This window comes from Chiloscyllium plagiosum, unplaced genomic scaffold, assembly GCF_037043375.1.
Source record: "Chiloscyllium plagiosum isolate Xiang-an unplaced genomic scaffold, Cpla_swu_hap1 HiC_scaffold_13, whole genome shotgun sequence".
NCBI classification, from domain to species: Eukaryota; Metazoa; Chordata; class Chondrichthyes; order Orectolobiformes; family Hemiscylliidae; genus Chiloscyllium; species Chiloscyllium plagiosum.
This window is the reverse complement of record NW_028270151.1, coordinates 30,132,846-30,150,699: the sequence shown is the minus strand read 5'-3', so window position 1 is coordinate 30,150,699 and position 17,854 is coordinate 30,132,846. Positions and strand designations below refer to the sequence as shown.

At 40.1% G+C, this 17,854-nt stretch overlaps 1 protein-coding gene across 1 annotated transcript in view; it reads left to right on the top strand.

The window, feature by feature from the left end:
• The window catches only part of LOC122556083 (uncharacterized), a 303,614-nt gene that overhangs the window by 25,546 nt on the left and 260,214 nt on the right, over positions 1 to 17,854 (top strand). Inside the window, exons 2-4 of the mRNA XM_043702517.2 lie at positions 564 to 698; positions 3,724 to 3,833; positions 7,700 to 7,804. Of these exons, the coding sequence (XP_043558452.2) occupies positions 564 to 698; positions 3,724 to 3,833; positions 7,700 to 7,804 (350 nt within the window). The remainder of the gene's footprint in view (positions 1 to 563; positions 699 to 3,723; positions 3,834 to 7,699; positions 7,805 to 17,854) is intronic.

The window sequence follows — 17,854 nt, the reverse complement described above, 5'->3', positions numbered from 1 at the left end:
AGATTGTCAGGCACACCATCTCCACTAGATGGTGCACCCTCATATACTGCCCTCCTCAGCAGTGTCAAGTTACTGTTTAAAGGACCATATTTGTCTCATCTTTTGATAACTCTTGGAGAAAAGATTGCTTGGTGGCTTTCAAATCAGGATTAGGTACCTTTCATAGATGGCATTTAATAAAAATTGCCTGGAAAAGCTGAAAATAGTAGTTGTGTTTCTTACAAAAAAAACAATGAATTCACCTCCGATACAAAATATTTCTCAATTATTTAGGGACAAATAGGAAGTCTTGAAATTACATCCCACTTAAAAGGTATAAACTAATTTTGGATTTATCCTTCATGTCTTTTATGTACCTTACTATATAAAGGGAATTAGAACCAATACCTTTTAATATAAGAATGTAAAGAAAACCTGCAAATGGTTGAGAGGTTGCAATTTAATGGAGTAATTCAGATTTTTTTCTATGTAAGGGAAAGGAGACTGTTCAAATACTGCCTGAAATAAAAAGTATAAATTCATCAATATGACACTATGAACTCCCATTGTTAATGTTCTTGCAGGCCACACGTGTGTATGGAGCAGGAACTGGCCATGGTGGGACACAGACAACCGTGTGTTCAAGCCTTCACCCGAATGGTTAAAGTGTGGAAACAGGGATGTGCTGCACAACGGTGGTGTGTAGGGTATGAAAGGAGGTGAGTAAAATGTTGTTGAATTGATGCAGACCTTGTGCATCTCCAGACACCTTTATAAAAGTTATCACTGTTACCATTTTTGCTTTTTTTTTCTTGGCTGAAATTCAGATTTCAGATAACTCAGTACAGACCAGAGATTTAAACTAAGTTTTTTTTTTTACTTTGTGGCTTTCTGACTTTTAAGAACTGGGACATCAGGGAAGCTGTGCACTTTCTAGCAGTGCTTGAAAACAAGCCAAAACGATTTTCATTGCAGCATTTCATCACTGTTATGTTTTCCTTTTAAGTGTAACATGCATTATGTTAACTTTTTATTTCTTTCGTAAGAAGCCTTATCAGAGCCTTCCAAAACCAGGCTCTGGGATTGCCTATAGACCTCTGCCATTCTTAGTAAACCACAGCCATGCATGGAAGTTCATCTGGAATGAAGGATCCAACATGTTCCTTTTCCTGTGTGGAAACACCTTGTGTACTTCTTCTTTTGCTTCCTCTCAACAGGAATGTGAAGAATGGATGTTCAACTGTTAGTTTATGAGCATGAATTCACTTTCTGGTATAATATCTTGCAAAATATTTTTTAATCTCCCTTTTTTTTAATTCTCTGCTAGAGAATTTATTACAACAAAATAGATAATATAATTAATTGGTAGATGTGTTTTAGATTATGAGGATAGGCAGCAAAACGGAGAGGTTCTCGTCGGGGGGGGGCTTTGTTAGAGAGGAGGTGGATACTTTCATGTCAAGGGTTTATGAGTCTGTGCATTGAGCTTGTGATTGAAGCAGAAACCATGAGCCATTTATGAACAGATCAGGTAGGTTTTTGAAGGAGAAATGTCTCAACTATAACGTCAGACCTGCTGACACTGCTACGCTCTTTGTTCTGTTGGAGAGGTGCAAACAAAATTTGCTCAACACAAATATTTGAAGAGGAACAGGTGTATGACATTCAGCTTCTCTAACCTCCTTCACCATTCAATAAAGTCATGAATGATTTGATTTTAACTTGTAATCCATATTTATGTCTTCCCTTTATAACCTTCCCTCACTCTTGCTTAGCAAGAATCTGCCTGAAAAATATTCAAGGACTCTGGCTCCACAGCTTTTTCCATAAGGTGGTCCCTGGAACTCTCAACACTAAGAAAAATAATTTTACTTCATTTCTATTTTAAGTCATGTCTGGCTTTTGGTTCTCCTATAAGAGTTAAACAACTTCTCCACATACAAACTGTTAAGATCCCTCAGGTTCTTTTATGTTTTTAATCCAGTTGAATCTTATTGTTGTAAACCTAGATACATATAAGTTAGCCTATCTATTTTTCCTAATAAGACAAATGACCTATCTCATTGGTATGTTTGGACCTTCTCTGAATTATCTCCATTTCCATCTTTCCTTAAATAAGGCGATCAATACTGTACACATTACTCCAGTTATAGTCTCAATAGTGCCCAATATAATTGATACATAACCTCCCTATTTTTGTATTCAGTTAAGCTTGCTATTAATGAAAACATGATATTAGCTTTCCTAATTACTTGCTGTACCTGCATGATAACTCTTTATGATTCATGTATGAGGATATTTCAATTTCTCTGTACCTCAGTTGTGCAATCTCTCATCATTGAGATAAAATGCTTTCTTTTTATTCTTCTGCCAAAATGGACATGCTAAATGTTCCCATATTATACTCGATTTGCCAGATCACTTTTTCGACTCTCAATTTTTCTACATCTGCTTATGTTTTTTGTGACAGTTTTCTTTCTGACCTACCTATGTCATCAGCAAATTTGCTACCACTCCTTCTGTTCTTTCATCCAAATTGTTTATATAAGTTGTAAAATATTGAGGTCCTAGCACCAAACCTTGTGATATGCACTTGTTACATCTTCCTAAATACCCAATTATATCTACCCCATACTTCCTGTTGGCCAACCAATCTTGTCTCCTTACCAATATGTGACACCTGACTCAGCAAATTTCTATTTTTTGCAATAACCTTGGATGTGGCACTTTATCAAATGCCTTTTGGAAATCTATCTAGAGTACATAAAATATCCTTTATTCACAGCACATTATGTTCCTAAAGAACTCCAAACAGATTGGTTAAATATGATTTGTCTTTCACAAAACTATGTTGACTCTGCCTACTTATCTTGAACTTGTCTGAGCGCCCCACTTTAACTTCAGTAATAATAGCTTCTAACATTTTCCCTATGATAGATAGCAGATTAACTGGCCTGTAGTTCCTAGTGCAAGCTTGTTTCTCCGAATTTTTTGCTTGGGGACCCTGCAGCCTTCAGGATTCAGTATGAAATTCAGTACTTTAGAACTTGAGCACCATCCTACCCATCCCTAAATTTCAAGCCTTGTCATAACATGAGCTGCCTTTGGCACAGCTAACCCATTTTCATCTACCTCTGGACCCCACTATCAGCTTTCCTTACTCCCTAAACTATCATCTACTCTCTTGTGTGCCTTATTGTGGTTCTCTCTCTCTCTGGGTTCCATCTTGCTATTCTCTCAATCTTTGCATTCCGCTTCCCATTTACAGCATTTAAAAACCTCTTCTTAGCTACCAAAATTTTGAATAAGAGTTACTGGACTCAAAATGTTATCTCTGCTTTCTCTTCTAGTATGCTGTCAGACCTGCTGAGATTCTCCAGCAGTTTCAGTTTTTGTTTCTGTCAAAGATTGGTTGGCTGAATAGTTTCTATTTTATAATTTGGTGCCAGGCAGTGTTCTCATGCACAGCATGAACAAGTGCAAGTCAGCCTTGCAATATGGACTCTCTGATGTATGCCCACTCGTGAGTTGTCAGGAGCAACATGCCCTATCTATTTTATCCCTTTCCTACATCACTTTCAGTAGACTGAAAACAAATACTTGCCACATGTGAAAACTTACATTTAATTCCATCTGCTAATGTTTCAAGATGAAGACTGGTGTCAATGATTAACTGAATTGTGTTAGATGCTTTAAAATAAATAAATTGTTTGATATATTGAACACTTCTCCTTTTACCTGTAGGACTGGGTATTATACTGCCTATAGACAGGTGTACAGTGTGGAGCTCCAGACTATCTATAAATGCTGTCCAGGGTGGAACCAGCAAAATGATGAGCCAGGCTGCTTACATCGTAAGTATCAACCCCTCTTTGATGGTGTTTCAGCTCAGATTTCTGCAGTACAATGACATAAAGATGTTGTCATGTGCGTTTGCCCATGAGCACTGAGGAATTGGTCCTGGAAGGGGGGGTATAAACCTGACAGCAGGTCAGGACATCAGCTTGTCCTTGGAGTGGAGACATTAAAATGAGGGCACAAAAAATGTTTGTATCTGTGGATACCTCCCTAAATATGCAAAAGAAAATTAATTAGACAAGGACAGTTGTTACAAAATGAATATTGCTGAATGTGTCAGTTAAGAAAGTTAACATTAAGGCACTTCACCTGAATGCTCATAGCATTCATACCAAAGCAGACGAACTAATGGCACAGATCATCGTGAGTGAGTATGATGTCGTAGGCATCACAGAGACGTGGTTACAGGGGGGTCAGGACTGGCAGTTAAACATCCAAGGATTTTCAACTTATCGAAAAGACAGGGAGGTGGGCAGAGAGGGCGGGGTTGCCTTGTTAGTTAAGAACAAAATTAAATCTATGGCACTGAATGACATAGCGTTAAATGATGTGGAGTCTGTGTGGGTGGAATTGAGGAACCACAAAGGCAAAAAAACCATAGTGGGAGTTATGTACAGACCTCCTAACAGTGGTCAGGACCAGGGGCGCAACATGTACCGGGAAATAGAGAAGGCCTGTCAGAAAGGCAAGGTCACGGTGATCATGGGGGACTTCAATATGCAGGTGGACTGGATAAATGTTGCCAGTGGATCCAAAGAAAGGGAAATCATGGAATGCTTACAGGATGGCTTTTTGGAACAGCTTGTCATGGAGCCCACAAGGGAGCAGGCTATTGTGGACCTAGTGCTTTGTAATGAACCAGACTTTATAAAAAATCTTAAAGTAAGGGAACACTTAGGAAGCAGCTATCATAATATGGTAGAGTTCAGTCTGCAGTTTGAAAGAGAGAAGGCAAAATTGGATTTAATGGTGTTACAGTTAAATAAAGGTAATTATGAGGGCATGAGAGAGGAACTGACGAAAATAGACTGGAAGCAGAGCCTAGCAGGGAAGACAGTAGAGCAAAAATGGCAGGAGTTTGTGGGTAAAATTGAGGACACTGTACAGAGGTTCATCCCCAAGAAGAGAAAGATTATCCGGGGAGGGATTAGACAGCCATGGCTGACAAAGGAAGTCAGGAAATCTATCAAAGAAAAAGAGAGATCCTATAAAGTGGCCAAGAGCACTGGGAAATCAGAAGATTGGGAAGGCTACAAAAACAAACAGAGGATAACAAAGAGAGAAATAAGGAAGGAGAGGATCAAATATGAAGGTAGGCTAGCCAGTAATATTAGAAATGATAGTAAAAGTTTCTTTCAATACGTAAGAAACAAACGACAGGCAAGCGTAGACATTGGGCCACTTCAAACTGATGCTGGAAGGCTAGTGATCGGAGATAAGGAAATAGCAGGAGAACTTAATAAGTACTTTGCATCAGTCTTCACAGTGGAAGACATGAGTAATATCCCAACAATTAAAGGGAGTCAGGGGGCTGAGTTGAGTATGGTTGCCGTTACAAAAGAGAAAGTGCTAGAAAAGCTAAAAGGTCTTAAAATTGACAAATCTGCTGGCCCCGATGGGCTACATCCTAGAGTTCTGAGGGAGGTGGCTGAGGAAATAGCGGAGGCGTTGGTTGAGATCTTTCAAAAGTCACTGGAGTCAGGGAAAGTCCCGGATGATTGGAAGATCGCTGTTGTAACCCCATTGTTCAAGAAAGGATCAAGGCAAAAGATGGAAAATTATAGGCCAATTAGCCTAACCTCGGTTGTTGGTAAAATTCTAGAATCCATCATTAAAGATGAGGTTTCTAAATTCTTGGAAGAGTGGGTCAGATTAGAACAAGTCAACATGGATTTAGTAAGGGTAGGTCGTGCCTGACAAACCTGTTGGAGTTCTTTGAAGAGGTGACAAGTAGGTTAGACCAGGGAAACCCAGTGCATGTTATCTACCTAGACTTCCAAAAGGCCTTTGATAAGGTGCCACACGGGAGGCTGCTGAGCAAGCTGAGGGCCCATGGTGTTCGAGGTGAGCTACTGGTATGGATTGAGGATTGGCTGTCTGACAGAAGGCAGAGAGTTGGGATAAAAGGTTCTTTTTCGGAATGGCAGCCGATGACAAGCGGTGTCCCGCAGGGTTCAGTGTTGGGGCCGCAGCTGTTCACGTTATATATTAATGATCTGGATGAAGGGACTGGGGGCATTCATGCGAAGTTTGCCGATGATACAAAGTTAGGTGGACAGGCAGGTAGTACTGAGGAAGTGGGGAGGCTGCAGAAGGATCTAGACAGTTTGGGAGAGTGGTCCAGGAAATGGCTGATGGAATTCAATGTGAGCAAATGCGAGGTCTTGCACTTTGGAAAAAAGAATACAAGCATGGACTACTTTCTAAACGGTGAGAAAATTCATAAAGCCAAAGTACAGAGAGATCTGGGAGTGCTAGTTGAGGATTCTCTAAAGGTAAACATGCAGGTTGAGTCGTGATTAATAAAGCGAATGCAATGTTGTCAATTATCTCAAGAGGATTGGAATATAAAAGCACTGTTGTGCTACTGAGACTTTATAAAGCTCTGGTTAGGCCCCATTTGGAGTACTGTGTCCAGATTTGGTCCCCACACCTCAGGAAGGACATACTGGCATTGGAACGTGTCCAGCGGAGATTCACACGGATGATCCCTGGAATGGTAGGTCTAACATATGAGGAACGGCTGAGGATCCTGGGATTGTATTCATTGGAGTTTAGAAGATTAAGGGGAGATCTAATACAAACTTACAAGATGGCTTGGAGAGGGTGGACGCTAGGAGGGTGGATGCTAGGAAATTGTTTCCATTAGGCGAGGAGACTAGGACCCGTGGCCACAGCCTTAGAATTAGAGTGGGTAAATTCAGAATAGAAATGCGGAGACATTTCTTCAGCCAGAGAGTGGTGGGCCTGTGGAATTCATTGTCACAGAGTGCAGTGGAGGCTGGGACGCTAAATGTCTTCAAGGCAGAAATTGATAAATTCTTGATGTCACAAGGAATTGAGGGCTACGGGGAGAATGCGGGTAAGTGGAGTTGAAATGCCCATCAGCCATGATTGAATGGCAGAGTGGACTTGATGGGCCGAATGGCCTTACTTCCGCTCCTATGTCTTATGGTCTTATGGTGTCAATACATCCTCTAAACCTCAAAAGAATGGGGAGCACTCTTGATGTGAAATACAATTTTACAAAATGCAGCACTTGTCAATATAAATGTAGAGTAGGCCCCACCAACAGATGGTAATAACCTTTTTGATGCACTAATTTTTTTTTCTTGTTATGCATTAACCACATGTATTTCTCTAAGATGGAATATGGCACACCAAGTTCTAGTTGTGTCACTGTCTACTCTTCTGGGAGAAGGTTAGGCACAAGTGACCAAATTAGACTATCCATTGCCATTAATCCCCATCCAGTGTGTGGGCAATACAGGAGACAATGACTGCTTCATGCTTCATGGTTCATTCAAAAAAGTAGGCAGACAGTGGGTTCAACAACTCATTTCAGTTGTTATAAAACCCATCTTGTTCATCAGTCCCTCTTCAGAAGGGAAATTTGCTGACTTTCATATGACTCCAGACCCACAGTAATGTAGTTGACTCGTAATTGCCCTCTGAAATGGCCTAAAAACCCTCTTAGTTCAAGGGATACTGGGGATAGGCAACAACTGCCATTAACTTCATGCCCATATCCCAAGAAAAAAGTGAAGTGAAAGCAAATTAATTAGTTTTTAGAATGAGGAAAAGAATTGAATTCCTGAAAATGCACAGATATTTTTAAGAGTATGGTGTTGTGTTTTCCTAGCTACATGTGCTATTGGAACTTGCTTCAATGGAGGCAAGTGTGCTGAAGGAATCTTTCAAGCCTGCCAGTGTCCAGAGGGATTCCAGGGCCCTCGTTGCCAATATGGTAAGTTCTTGCAATATTGACTCACTTACTAAATACATTTAAATCTTATTTGGTGCAAGAAAGATTCATGAAAAGACTCCGAATCATACAATTGCTTTGCAGTTAGAGAACGTAAAGACATCACATTTGTTTTACATGTCAACACTTGATTGGCTTCAATGGTTGATGTTAAACCAGGCAAGCTGTTCACACTGTAAAATGGTTCAAAACTGGGGAAATACTTTTAAACTTTACTCAAACAAAAGCATAGTAGACAAAGCCAATCAGTAATGAGGAGAACTTAGGAGTACATATAGGTTCAAAAGACAATATCTGGCAAATAAAAGAGAATAAAAGGAATTGGAAAGAAGGTAGAAAAATTACATGTGAAGAACAGGCAAGGTGCTCCATGGAAAAAGTCATTTCCTGTTCTTAAGATTTCTAGTTCAGGGTGAAGTTCAGATGAATTCTGTCCAAAGCTAACAATGTTTAGAGAAGAGCCCTGTTCAGCAGGACTTTTCTGTTAACTTTCCTAGTCTGGATGGTGTGTTACCTGCAGGAGAATTGTAGGGCCACTCAGCTCCTGACCTAGACCTTGTTCCAAATATGGACCATATAAGAGCTGATCTTGAGTTGAGGTGAGAGTGACTGCTGTTGAAATCAAAGTATTTGAATTACATGCAGCAAGAATGAACCTGTGCAAAACTGAAGCCAGTGGGAATCAAGAGGTGGGGAGCAATCTCCACTGTTTGGAGTCTTTGGGACAGTAATCCAGAATCCCAGTCTGATGGCATTTCATGTGGCAAAATGTGAGATTATCCACTTTGCTAGAAGGAACACATGTACCATGTATTTCTTGTATGGTAAGTAATATTGAGAATGTAGATGCCCAAAGAGATCGAGGTGTCCTTCTCCATTAGTCACTGAAGTCTAACATGCAGGTGCAACTAAGGAAGGCCAAAGAAATGAGTTGAGTACAGGAGTAGTGAAAAACTAGGAGAAAGTGAGGACTGCAGATGCTGGAGATCAGAGTTTAAAAATATGTTGCTGGAAAAGCGCAGCAGGTCAGGCAGCATCAAAGGAACAGGAGAATCGACGTTTCGGGCATAAGCTCTTCTTCAGGAAGAAGGGCTTATACCCGAAACGTCGATTCTCCTGTTCCTTTGATACTGCCTGACCTGCTGCGCTTTTCCAGCAACACATTTTTAAGCTACACGAGTAGTGAAGCCTTACTTCAGTTGTATAGGAGCCGACTTAGAGTACATGCGCACTTTTGGTTTCCTTACTTGGGAAAGAGTTTGTTGCCATAGAGGAGGTGCACCGCAGTTTCACCAGACTTGTCCCTGGGATGACAAGACTGTCCTATGAAGAGAGGTTAGGTAAACTGAGCCTGTATTCCTTAGACTTTGGAAGAATGTGAGATGATCTTATTGAACTCTACATAATACTTCAAGGGATAGACAGGGTAGATGTAGGTACGGTAATCCAGAACTAGGAGTACAATTTGAAAATAAGAATAATGCAATTTCGTGTTGAAGTGAGAGGATTTTTTTTCTTTTAGAAGGTTATGAATTTATGGAGTTCTTTTATCTCAGAGGGCTGTAAAGATCCTCAGTCAGCACCTACAAAAACCACAACCACTTCTATTTAGAAGGGCAAGGACAGCAGATATATGGGAACACCACCACCTTCAAGCTCCCCTCAAAGCCACTCACCATCCTGACTTGGAAATATATTGCTGTTTCTTCACTGTCTCTGGGTCAACACCCTGGAATTCCCTTCATAATGGCATTGTGGGTAAACCCATGGCAAGTGGACTGCAGCAGTTCAAGAAGGCAGATCACCACCACCTTCTCAAAGGCAACTAGGGATGGGTAATAAATACTGGCCCACCCAGTGATGCTCACACCCCATAAAATGAATAAATTTAAAAAACTTTAAACATCTCTGATGAATGGTGCATAAGATTGTCTTGGATTTTCCTTGGAACTCCTTCAGCTCCACCATTGTGAAAGGCAGCAGACATCCTGGTCATATGTAGGTCAGCATGATCCCCCTGATCTTCTACATCAGCTTTCACAATGGAAGGATAACTGTTCCAAGAATATTAACGGTCATCTAAACATACCAACAAAGGCTGGACTGAGAGCTTTGAACTGAACTCCATTATATATCAAAACATTGACAATACTCAGACTTAGGCTGATAAGTAGAGAGTAATATTCATGTCAGAAATTGAACCGGACTAGAAATACTATGGCTAGGTCAGCAGCTAGGAATCCTGCAGCAAGTAACCCACTTCCTGTCTCCCCAAAGCCTGTCACCCACCTACAAGGCACTTGTCAGGCATGTGATGCATTAGGACAGAAGACAACAGCACTGGAGTAGGCCATTCAGTCCATTGTATTTAATGGCAGAGCAGGCTCAATCATGGTTGATTGAATAGTCAAGGATTTTTACCCACACTATGCACATTGATAATCAGAAATCCAATAATCTCAACATTAAACATATGTAAGGACTGAGTTTCTATTGGTGAATTCCTACAGTGCATTTTCTAGATAGTACACACTGCTGCTACTGAGCATTGATGGTGGGTGGAGTGGATGCTTGTGGATGTACTGCAAATCAAGTTCTGTGTATATGCACTTATGTTGGTGTTGAGAGTTCAGTAGAATATTGTCTACTGAACTATACTGTACTATTGTCATAACTTTGAAGAGTGGTGGAAAGTCTCCAGCTATGTCTCTGGTATATCACAAATGGTTGAATGTTGATGTTACTATTCCCTGTTTGAATTACCTTTTAGTATATGCGCACTTATATAATAACAGTCATGAACTTAACTTTCTCGAGATGTTTTACCTCTGATTAATTTTTAATGTCATAACGGTGGGCATAGAAAGATAGCTGGTGTTAAATGTGTCAGTAGTAGTTTTAAAAGTTATTGAGATTTACAGATCCCTTCAAAAATGTGTGTGTCAAGAGATGTTAATCCATGGGTAAAACATTTTCCCTCAGCCGCACAGGGCAGATTTTTCTCAGATTGGTGGCTCATGCGAAAGAGCTGGGAAAATCCTGGAAACAGATGAAGAAGAGCTGGGATCCAGATGTGATCATGTCACCTTCTTGCTTTCCCCAAAATGATATTGAAGGCGAGTTGGAGCTTCCCCAGATCTGTCAAGTGATTAATGATTAACTTATTGAGAAGCTAATTATGAAATCCTTTAACACTGAGTTCTGCGTTTCCAAGAAGTAGAACATGTTTCCCAGCTTGTTAACAACTTGTCAGTGCCATGAGATGAAGTTACAACAGGAAAGTCATCTTCAGTGAAACAGGCAAGCTGTGAATGTTTGACAGAGAGAATAACTTGTCTTACTTAGTGTTTTCAAACCACTGGATATCTCAAAGCACTTTGCAGCAAAAACACCCCTGCATTTTCACTGTCAACATTATTGCAATGTATAGCAGTCAGTATGCAGACAGCCAATTTGCACTACAATATTAAAATGTTGTACAAACATCATTGAGGAGTGAGAGTAGACCATTTGAACCCTTGAACCACCACCATTCCATAAGATCATGGCTAATCTGATTACTCCACATTCCTGCCTATCCCTGATAACCTTTCATCCCTTTGTTTATCAAGAATCTATCTCTGAGTGGAATAATATTCAAAGACTATGCTTCATTTGAGGAAGTGAGTTCCAAAGACTCATGATTCTCAGAAGAAAAAAATCTCATGACCCTTGCTTGTCGATTCTTTTGCCTGCACCTTGTCATGACCTCTCAGGATCTTCTATGTTTCAAACAAATCATCTTCCACTCTTCTGTATTCCAGTGGAGACAAAGCCAGCCTGTCCATCCTTTATACATGACACCTCATCATTCTAGTTATTAATTCAGTGAACCTTCCCTGAGCTTCTTCCAACGAATTCATATCCTTACTTAAATAATGACTCCATTTTTCTTTTTCTGTTGTTGATAAAACAATAACTATTGAACAGGTCATGAAGGATAAGTGCTCTATTTTTCTTCATAGAAGTGATGCACAATATTTTTTACATACTCAAGAGTACAGAGAAAGAACTTTCATTTAAAACCTCATCCGAGAAACAGAACCTTTGATGGTGGATTACTCCCTCAACAGGGATGTCAGCATTGATTTAATTTTCAAGCCCTGTAATTGGGATTGAATCTGAAACTTTGTTACTCAGCTGCAAGTGTGTCACCAACTGAAGCATGGCTGATGTGAAAGTGATTAGTTACAATGCTTGCAGTAGCTGGTGGAATTTAAATTCAATTAATAAATCTGGAATATAAAGCTAGTCTCAGTATTAGTGACCCCATAAGCCTGCCATCAATTGTCGTTTTTAAAAAAATCTAATTTACTTATGTCCTTTAAGGAAGAGAATCAGCCATCTTTATCTGGTCTATCCTACATGTGACTCCAAGCTTACAGCAGTGTGGGTTGACTCTTCATTAGCTTCTCAAAAGGATTGGCAAGCCACACAGATCAAGGGCAGCCCTATAGATCCGATCTAAGATTAAAGCAGAATTTTTTTGAGAAGACTTGTAGCTCAGGTTGATGATAAGTATGTAAGTTAGTTTGCTGAGCTGGAAGGTTTGTTTTCAGACATTTCATTACCATGACTAGGTAACATCATCAGTGAGAGTCTCTGGTGAAATGCTGGTGGTATGCCTCCCCCCCCCCAGTTTATAGGTCTTGGTTTCTTAAGGGTGATGTCACTTCTGGTTCTTTTTTTTTCAAGGAAAAGTAGATAAGATCTAAATTGATGTGTTTTTCTGATGGAGTTCTGGTTAGAATACCATGTCTCTCAGAATTCTTGCGTGTCTTTGTTTCACCTGTCCAGGGATGTGTGTGTTGTCCGAGTCAAAGTGGTGTCCTTCTTTGTCTGTGTGTATGGAAACTAGTGATAGTGGGCCATAAAACAGAAACTCAGCAGGAGTGGTACCGTATGTGATGAAAGAGACCGAGTTCATGATTTGAGTCCAGTATGACTCTCTTTCAAAACTGGTGATCAGATCTAAGCTCTGCTGTCCTGTCGAATATTGAGAAGATGTAAGGCTCAATATATAAATCCCTATTCTCCATAATGGGAGAGCCTAGTACTTTAATTCAAGGCTGAAATATTTGCATCCGTTAGAACTGCTGAATGGATAATCCATCTCCGCCAGCACTGTGTACCACCTACAAGATGCACTTCAGTAACTGACCAAGGCTCTTTAGGCAGCACTTTCTAAATCTGTAAACCTTACCATTTGGAAGGGCAAGTGCATCACCTACAAGTTTGTCTCCAAGCCAGTAGCCATTCTGACTTGGAACTATATAGTCTTTCCTTCAGTGTTGTTGGGTCAACTGTTGATTCCTAACAGCACTGTGGGTGTACATGTACTCCAATGATTGTAGCAGTTCAAGAAAGCAGCTCACCACCACCATCTTCTCTTAGGGTTGGGCAATAAATGCTCATCTAACGGTGATGTCAACATACCACAAACAAGTTTTGAAAAGGTTAGCGATGGGTGGCAAATTCTTGCATTGCCCATATCCCATATAAGATGATCAAGAGTGAAGGCTCCAGTCATGACTGTTCTATTACTGCTGTTCAGAGCATCCCTGTAAGTTCTACCATTTCTTGACTGGTAATTCCTGATGAAGAGCTCACGCTTGGAACGTCAACTCACCTGTTCCTCAGATCTGCCTGACCAGCTATGCTTTTCCAGCACCATACGTTTTGAGACTGGCAATTGACAAAGTCTTGAAACCTCTTGTGGTGCATAGAAATTGGCATGGACCTGTTGGTGTGAAAACTATATTCTGTGCTGTGGATATTATATAAAACTACTATGTATAATGAATTCTTCAAACTACTTCCTGTGTGTTTGCTCTCTTCCTCTGGTTCTGCAGGATTTTAAATGACAAGACTCTGAAGTCTCATGCTCAATCGAAAATTTAGAAGCAGATAATCATCTTTGCTTCCTGGTGGGCCATCTTCTCCCAAAGAAATAAAAAAATACTGACAGGATATATAATAGGCAGCCAGCTGGCCTATATATTGCGTACAGTTAGATAGCAAATCTGTCACCCTTGCAAACAAGCTTCTATTAGTCTAAGTTTTCTTCTCTTCTTGCAATTTCTCTTGATGTTTTAGCATTTTTCCTTCCCTGCTGTTCAAGTTGGTACGGTGGTTCAGTGGTTAGCAGTGTTGTCTCAGTGCTAGGACCTGGGTTCAATTCCAGCCTTGGGTGACTGTGTCGTGTCTGTGTTGAGTTTGCTTGTTCTACCCATACCTGTGTGGCTATGCTCTGGTTTCCTCCCACAGTCCAAAGCTGTGCAGATTGTGGTTAAGCCATGGTAAATATGAAAGTTGTAGACATACTGGGGTCTGGGTGGGATACTCTTTGGAGGGTTGACGCGGACCCGATGGGCTGAATGGCCTCTTTCCTCACTGTGTAGGGATTCTACATTTTAAAGTGGCATTCTTCCTCTTTCCTCCCACTTGACCTTTCTCCCTCTTTTTAATGTCACTTGTCATTCTGTACCCCTCACTTTTTCACCCTCATATAGCTCTTCACTTCTTAATCTGAAAATTCCCAATAGTCAGCAATCGTGTCAAATCACTTAGAGCTGGTAGAGCAAGTAGAAACAGGCAGTGTTAATAGAGGAAGAACAAAGAACTGAGCCAATGGAGGAGGAGACAGTAGTACTTGCCTTAAACACAATGATGAACTTTTTCAAAAGAGCTAACATAGAACATAGAACATTACAGCGCAGTACACGCCCTTTGGCCCTTGCTGTTGCCCCGACCAATCATACCAATCTGAAGCCCATCTAACCTACACTATTCCATGTACGTCTATATGTTTGTCCAATGACGACTTAAATGCACTTAAAGTTGGCGAATGTACTACCGTTGCAGGCAAAGCATTCCATACCTTCACTACTCTCTGAGTAAAGAAACTACCTCTGACATCTGTCCTATATCTATCATCCCTCGATTTTAACCTAAGCATATGGGCCAGACCTTGTTAAAATGATGAATTTATGTACTCAAATTAAGGTTCATATTTTCCGCTTCAAACTTCTCTTCCCTCTTGTGCAGATTTCAAATAGCTGCCTTGGTTAATGGTAGCAGGATCCCAGAAATCTGTGTGCATGGTTGAGTCTGATCCTTCACAAATTCAGAAGTTTTTTTTCTGTCCAGAGCTTTATGTCCTCTCTATGACTCGGTTGATTGGGTTCTAATCCATGCCTTTTCAATTGACTACTTGAATTGGACAACACATAAATTTTAAAGAATTGTTACTCAGCAAGGCATTCCAATCAACAGCTCATACTTAACCTGTGTCCCGCTGAAAATGTCAGGAATTCCTCTGAACTTGAAACAAGACGGACATTTGGATCCAGTTAAGGGGAAAATATTTGTACGCAAGCATTACATTAAATACTGAGGGCAGTTGTAGAGTATGGTTAGGGCAAATATAATATTATGTTAAATACACAATTTTAGGTATATTACTCAACCACAACTGCAAGTTTACAGAGACTTACTGACACAGCTTCCATGAATTCAGCATCCCCATCAAATACTGACATGCTATTCTGAATGAATGATGCACAAACAACAATTTACATACTTATAGCTCCTTTTCCTGCAGTAAAAGATCTCAAGTGACTTCACAAAAGAATGATCAAACAACACTTGAAACAAGGACATGTCAAGACATATGATCAAACATTGGCTACATGAGGTAGTGTTAAGGATTATTTTAAAGAAAGAGGGAGTGCAAGCAATGAAAGAAGCTTGCAGTTCGCTGCAGCTAACCAGTGACTCCCACTGAAAAACCATGTTGTATTTGTCCATTGTTGCCTGTGACGTGCATCAGAATAATATCTACATTCTATGGCTGCTCTCGTCAGTATCCTCTATGTCCTACTGTCTCGAGGATTATGGTAAACTGTCATTTGTGAGTGGTATAAATACTGCTGCAGCTTGGTTTGGTCGGAAAGTTCTGGAACACAGGTCTTCAGTACTATTGCTGGAATGTTGTCAGAGCCCAGAGTTTTTTTAGTATCTACTGCCTCTAGTTGATTCTGGACATCACATGGGATGTATTGAATTGTCTGAAGGCTAGAATCTGTGATGCTGGAGGAAGCTGAGATTGATAATCCATTCAGCATATCTGCCTGAAAACTGTTGTGAATGTTTCAGACTTCTCTCTTGAATTGATGTGCTGGGTTTCTCCATTATTGAGGAAGGAAGTATTTGTGGAGTCACTTCCTCCAGTTATTTAATCGTCCACCACTATTCTTGACTGGATATGGCAGGACTGCAGAGCTTAGATCTGATCTGTTTGTTGTGGAGTCACTTACATCTGCCTATCACTTGCTTATGTTGATTGGCATGGAAGTAGTCCTGTTTTGTCACTTTGCCAGCTTGACATCTCTATCTTTAGGTATCAAACACAGAATTGCTGGAGAAATTCAGCAGGTCTGGCAGCATCTGTGGAGAGAAAGCAGAGTTAATATTTCAGGTTGGGTGACCCTACTTCAGAAGTTATATTTATTGGATGTTTGTTACGATGTGATTGTTATATTATTCAATAAAACAAGTCAATGTTTAACAACTAGATCAATTAGACATTGGGTTATCTATATCAGTGAATGAATGTGTACATTAATTCTGTTGAGCAGAGATTATATTTTACCAGAAGTTATTGATCTGTGTGGAAACCATTATCCGTATTTTGAAGACTTGATTCCTATTTGGGAGTGGATCCAAATCTACCTTCCTTGGTTCTGCCTTAAAAGGAAGTGCGGCTTTAGCTAGTTTTAACCCGTCATCACTAGGCGAGTGTCTTGTACAGAAGTCTCAAATATTTTGTCTTAAATGCACATATTAATGACCACAATTCCACCAATATTAAATCTGGTGTACCTATTATCATATTTTATCATTTTAAAATTTTGTATAGGAGCTAATATATGGATTAATTTATGATTTCTTTTTGTGAACAGATCTTATTGGTCAAGCATTGTGTGTTTCGTGTAGGAAGAGCCATTGCTTGGTGAAGCTAATGTCTTTGTGGTTCTAGTATAATTATCCATTAAAAGGTCAGGCAACCTGTTGCTGTCTATATCTATAAAGTGAAGTGAAATGTAAGATTAGTCAAATACAGAGTTTGCCATCCATAGCTTTACCTGCTCAGTGTCTGATTGCAAACAAACTACTAGGAAATTAATCAGTAAATTTTATATAACAGATCATTTTAATTGGGAGTTCTAGATGTTATGGACTGCTAGCTTGAAACTCATCGCTGAGGTTGTTGAAATCCGTTAAAAGCCCTGCAACTTTATCCTGCTAATTGTTACCCCTTCTTGCCCTTCAGTGAGAAGGTTTTGGGTTTGAGTCCCACTCCAGGTTTTGAATCCAAAAATTGAGGCTGACTCCTGGTGCAACACTGAAGGAGAATTGTGTTAAAAGTGCAATATTTCTGATGAGACATTAACTGAGGCTTTGTTTGTACTTTCAAATGGATGTTAAAGTTCCTATGATATAATTTTGAAAAAGGAAAGGGAAAGTCAGAAGCACAGACTATCTACTTGTGATTATATGCCTATTTGTGGGGAGCTTACTGTGTCAAATTGCTGAGGTGTTTCCTATATTGCAGAGTGACAGTTCCTGCAAAATACTGTGTGAACTGCTTTGCAGTGCCTGGAGGTTATGGTAAGGACCATGTTACTACAGACTTCGTCTGTTTCCTAAAAGCCAATGTTAACATTGTACTGCATCCCACTTTCCAAAATCTACCTTACAGCTTTTATGTTTTTGAAGAGTTTGTTGAGTGCAGGACTGAGAGACCGCCAACACTTTGATGAATAGCACAATTCCTGAGAATTTCTACAATATTTCACTACTTCTGCTCTTGACCCCATGAGCTGTTCTGTGTTCACTCCATCCAGCAAGCACTTTAGAAACAGCTGTTCATAATTACCAGTTAGCAACATATTGGTTGGAGCACTCACAAAGGAATGGCTTCCCTGAAGC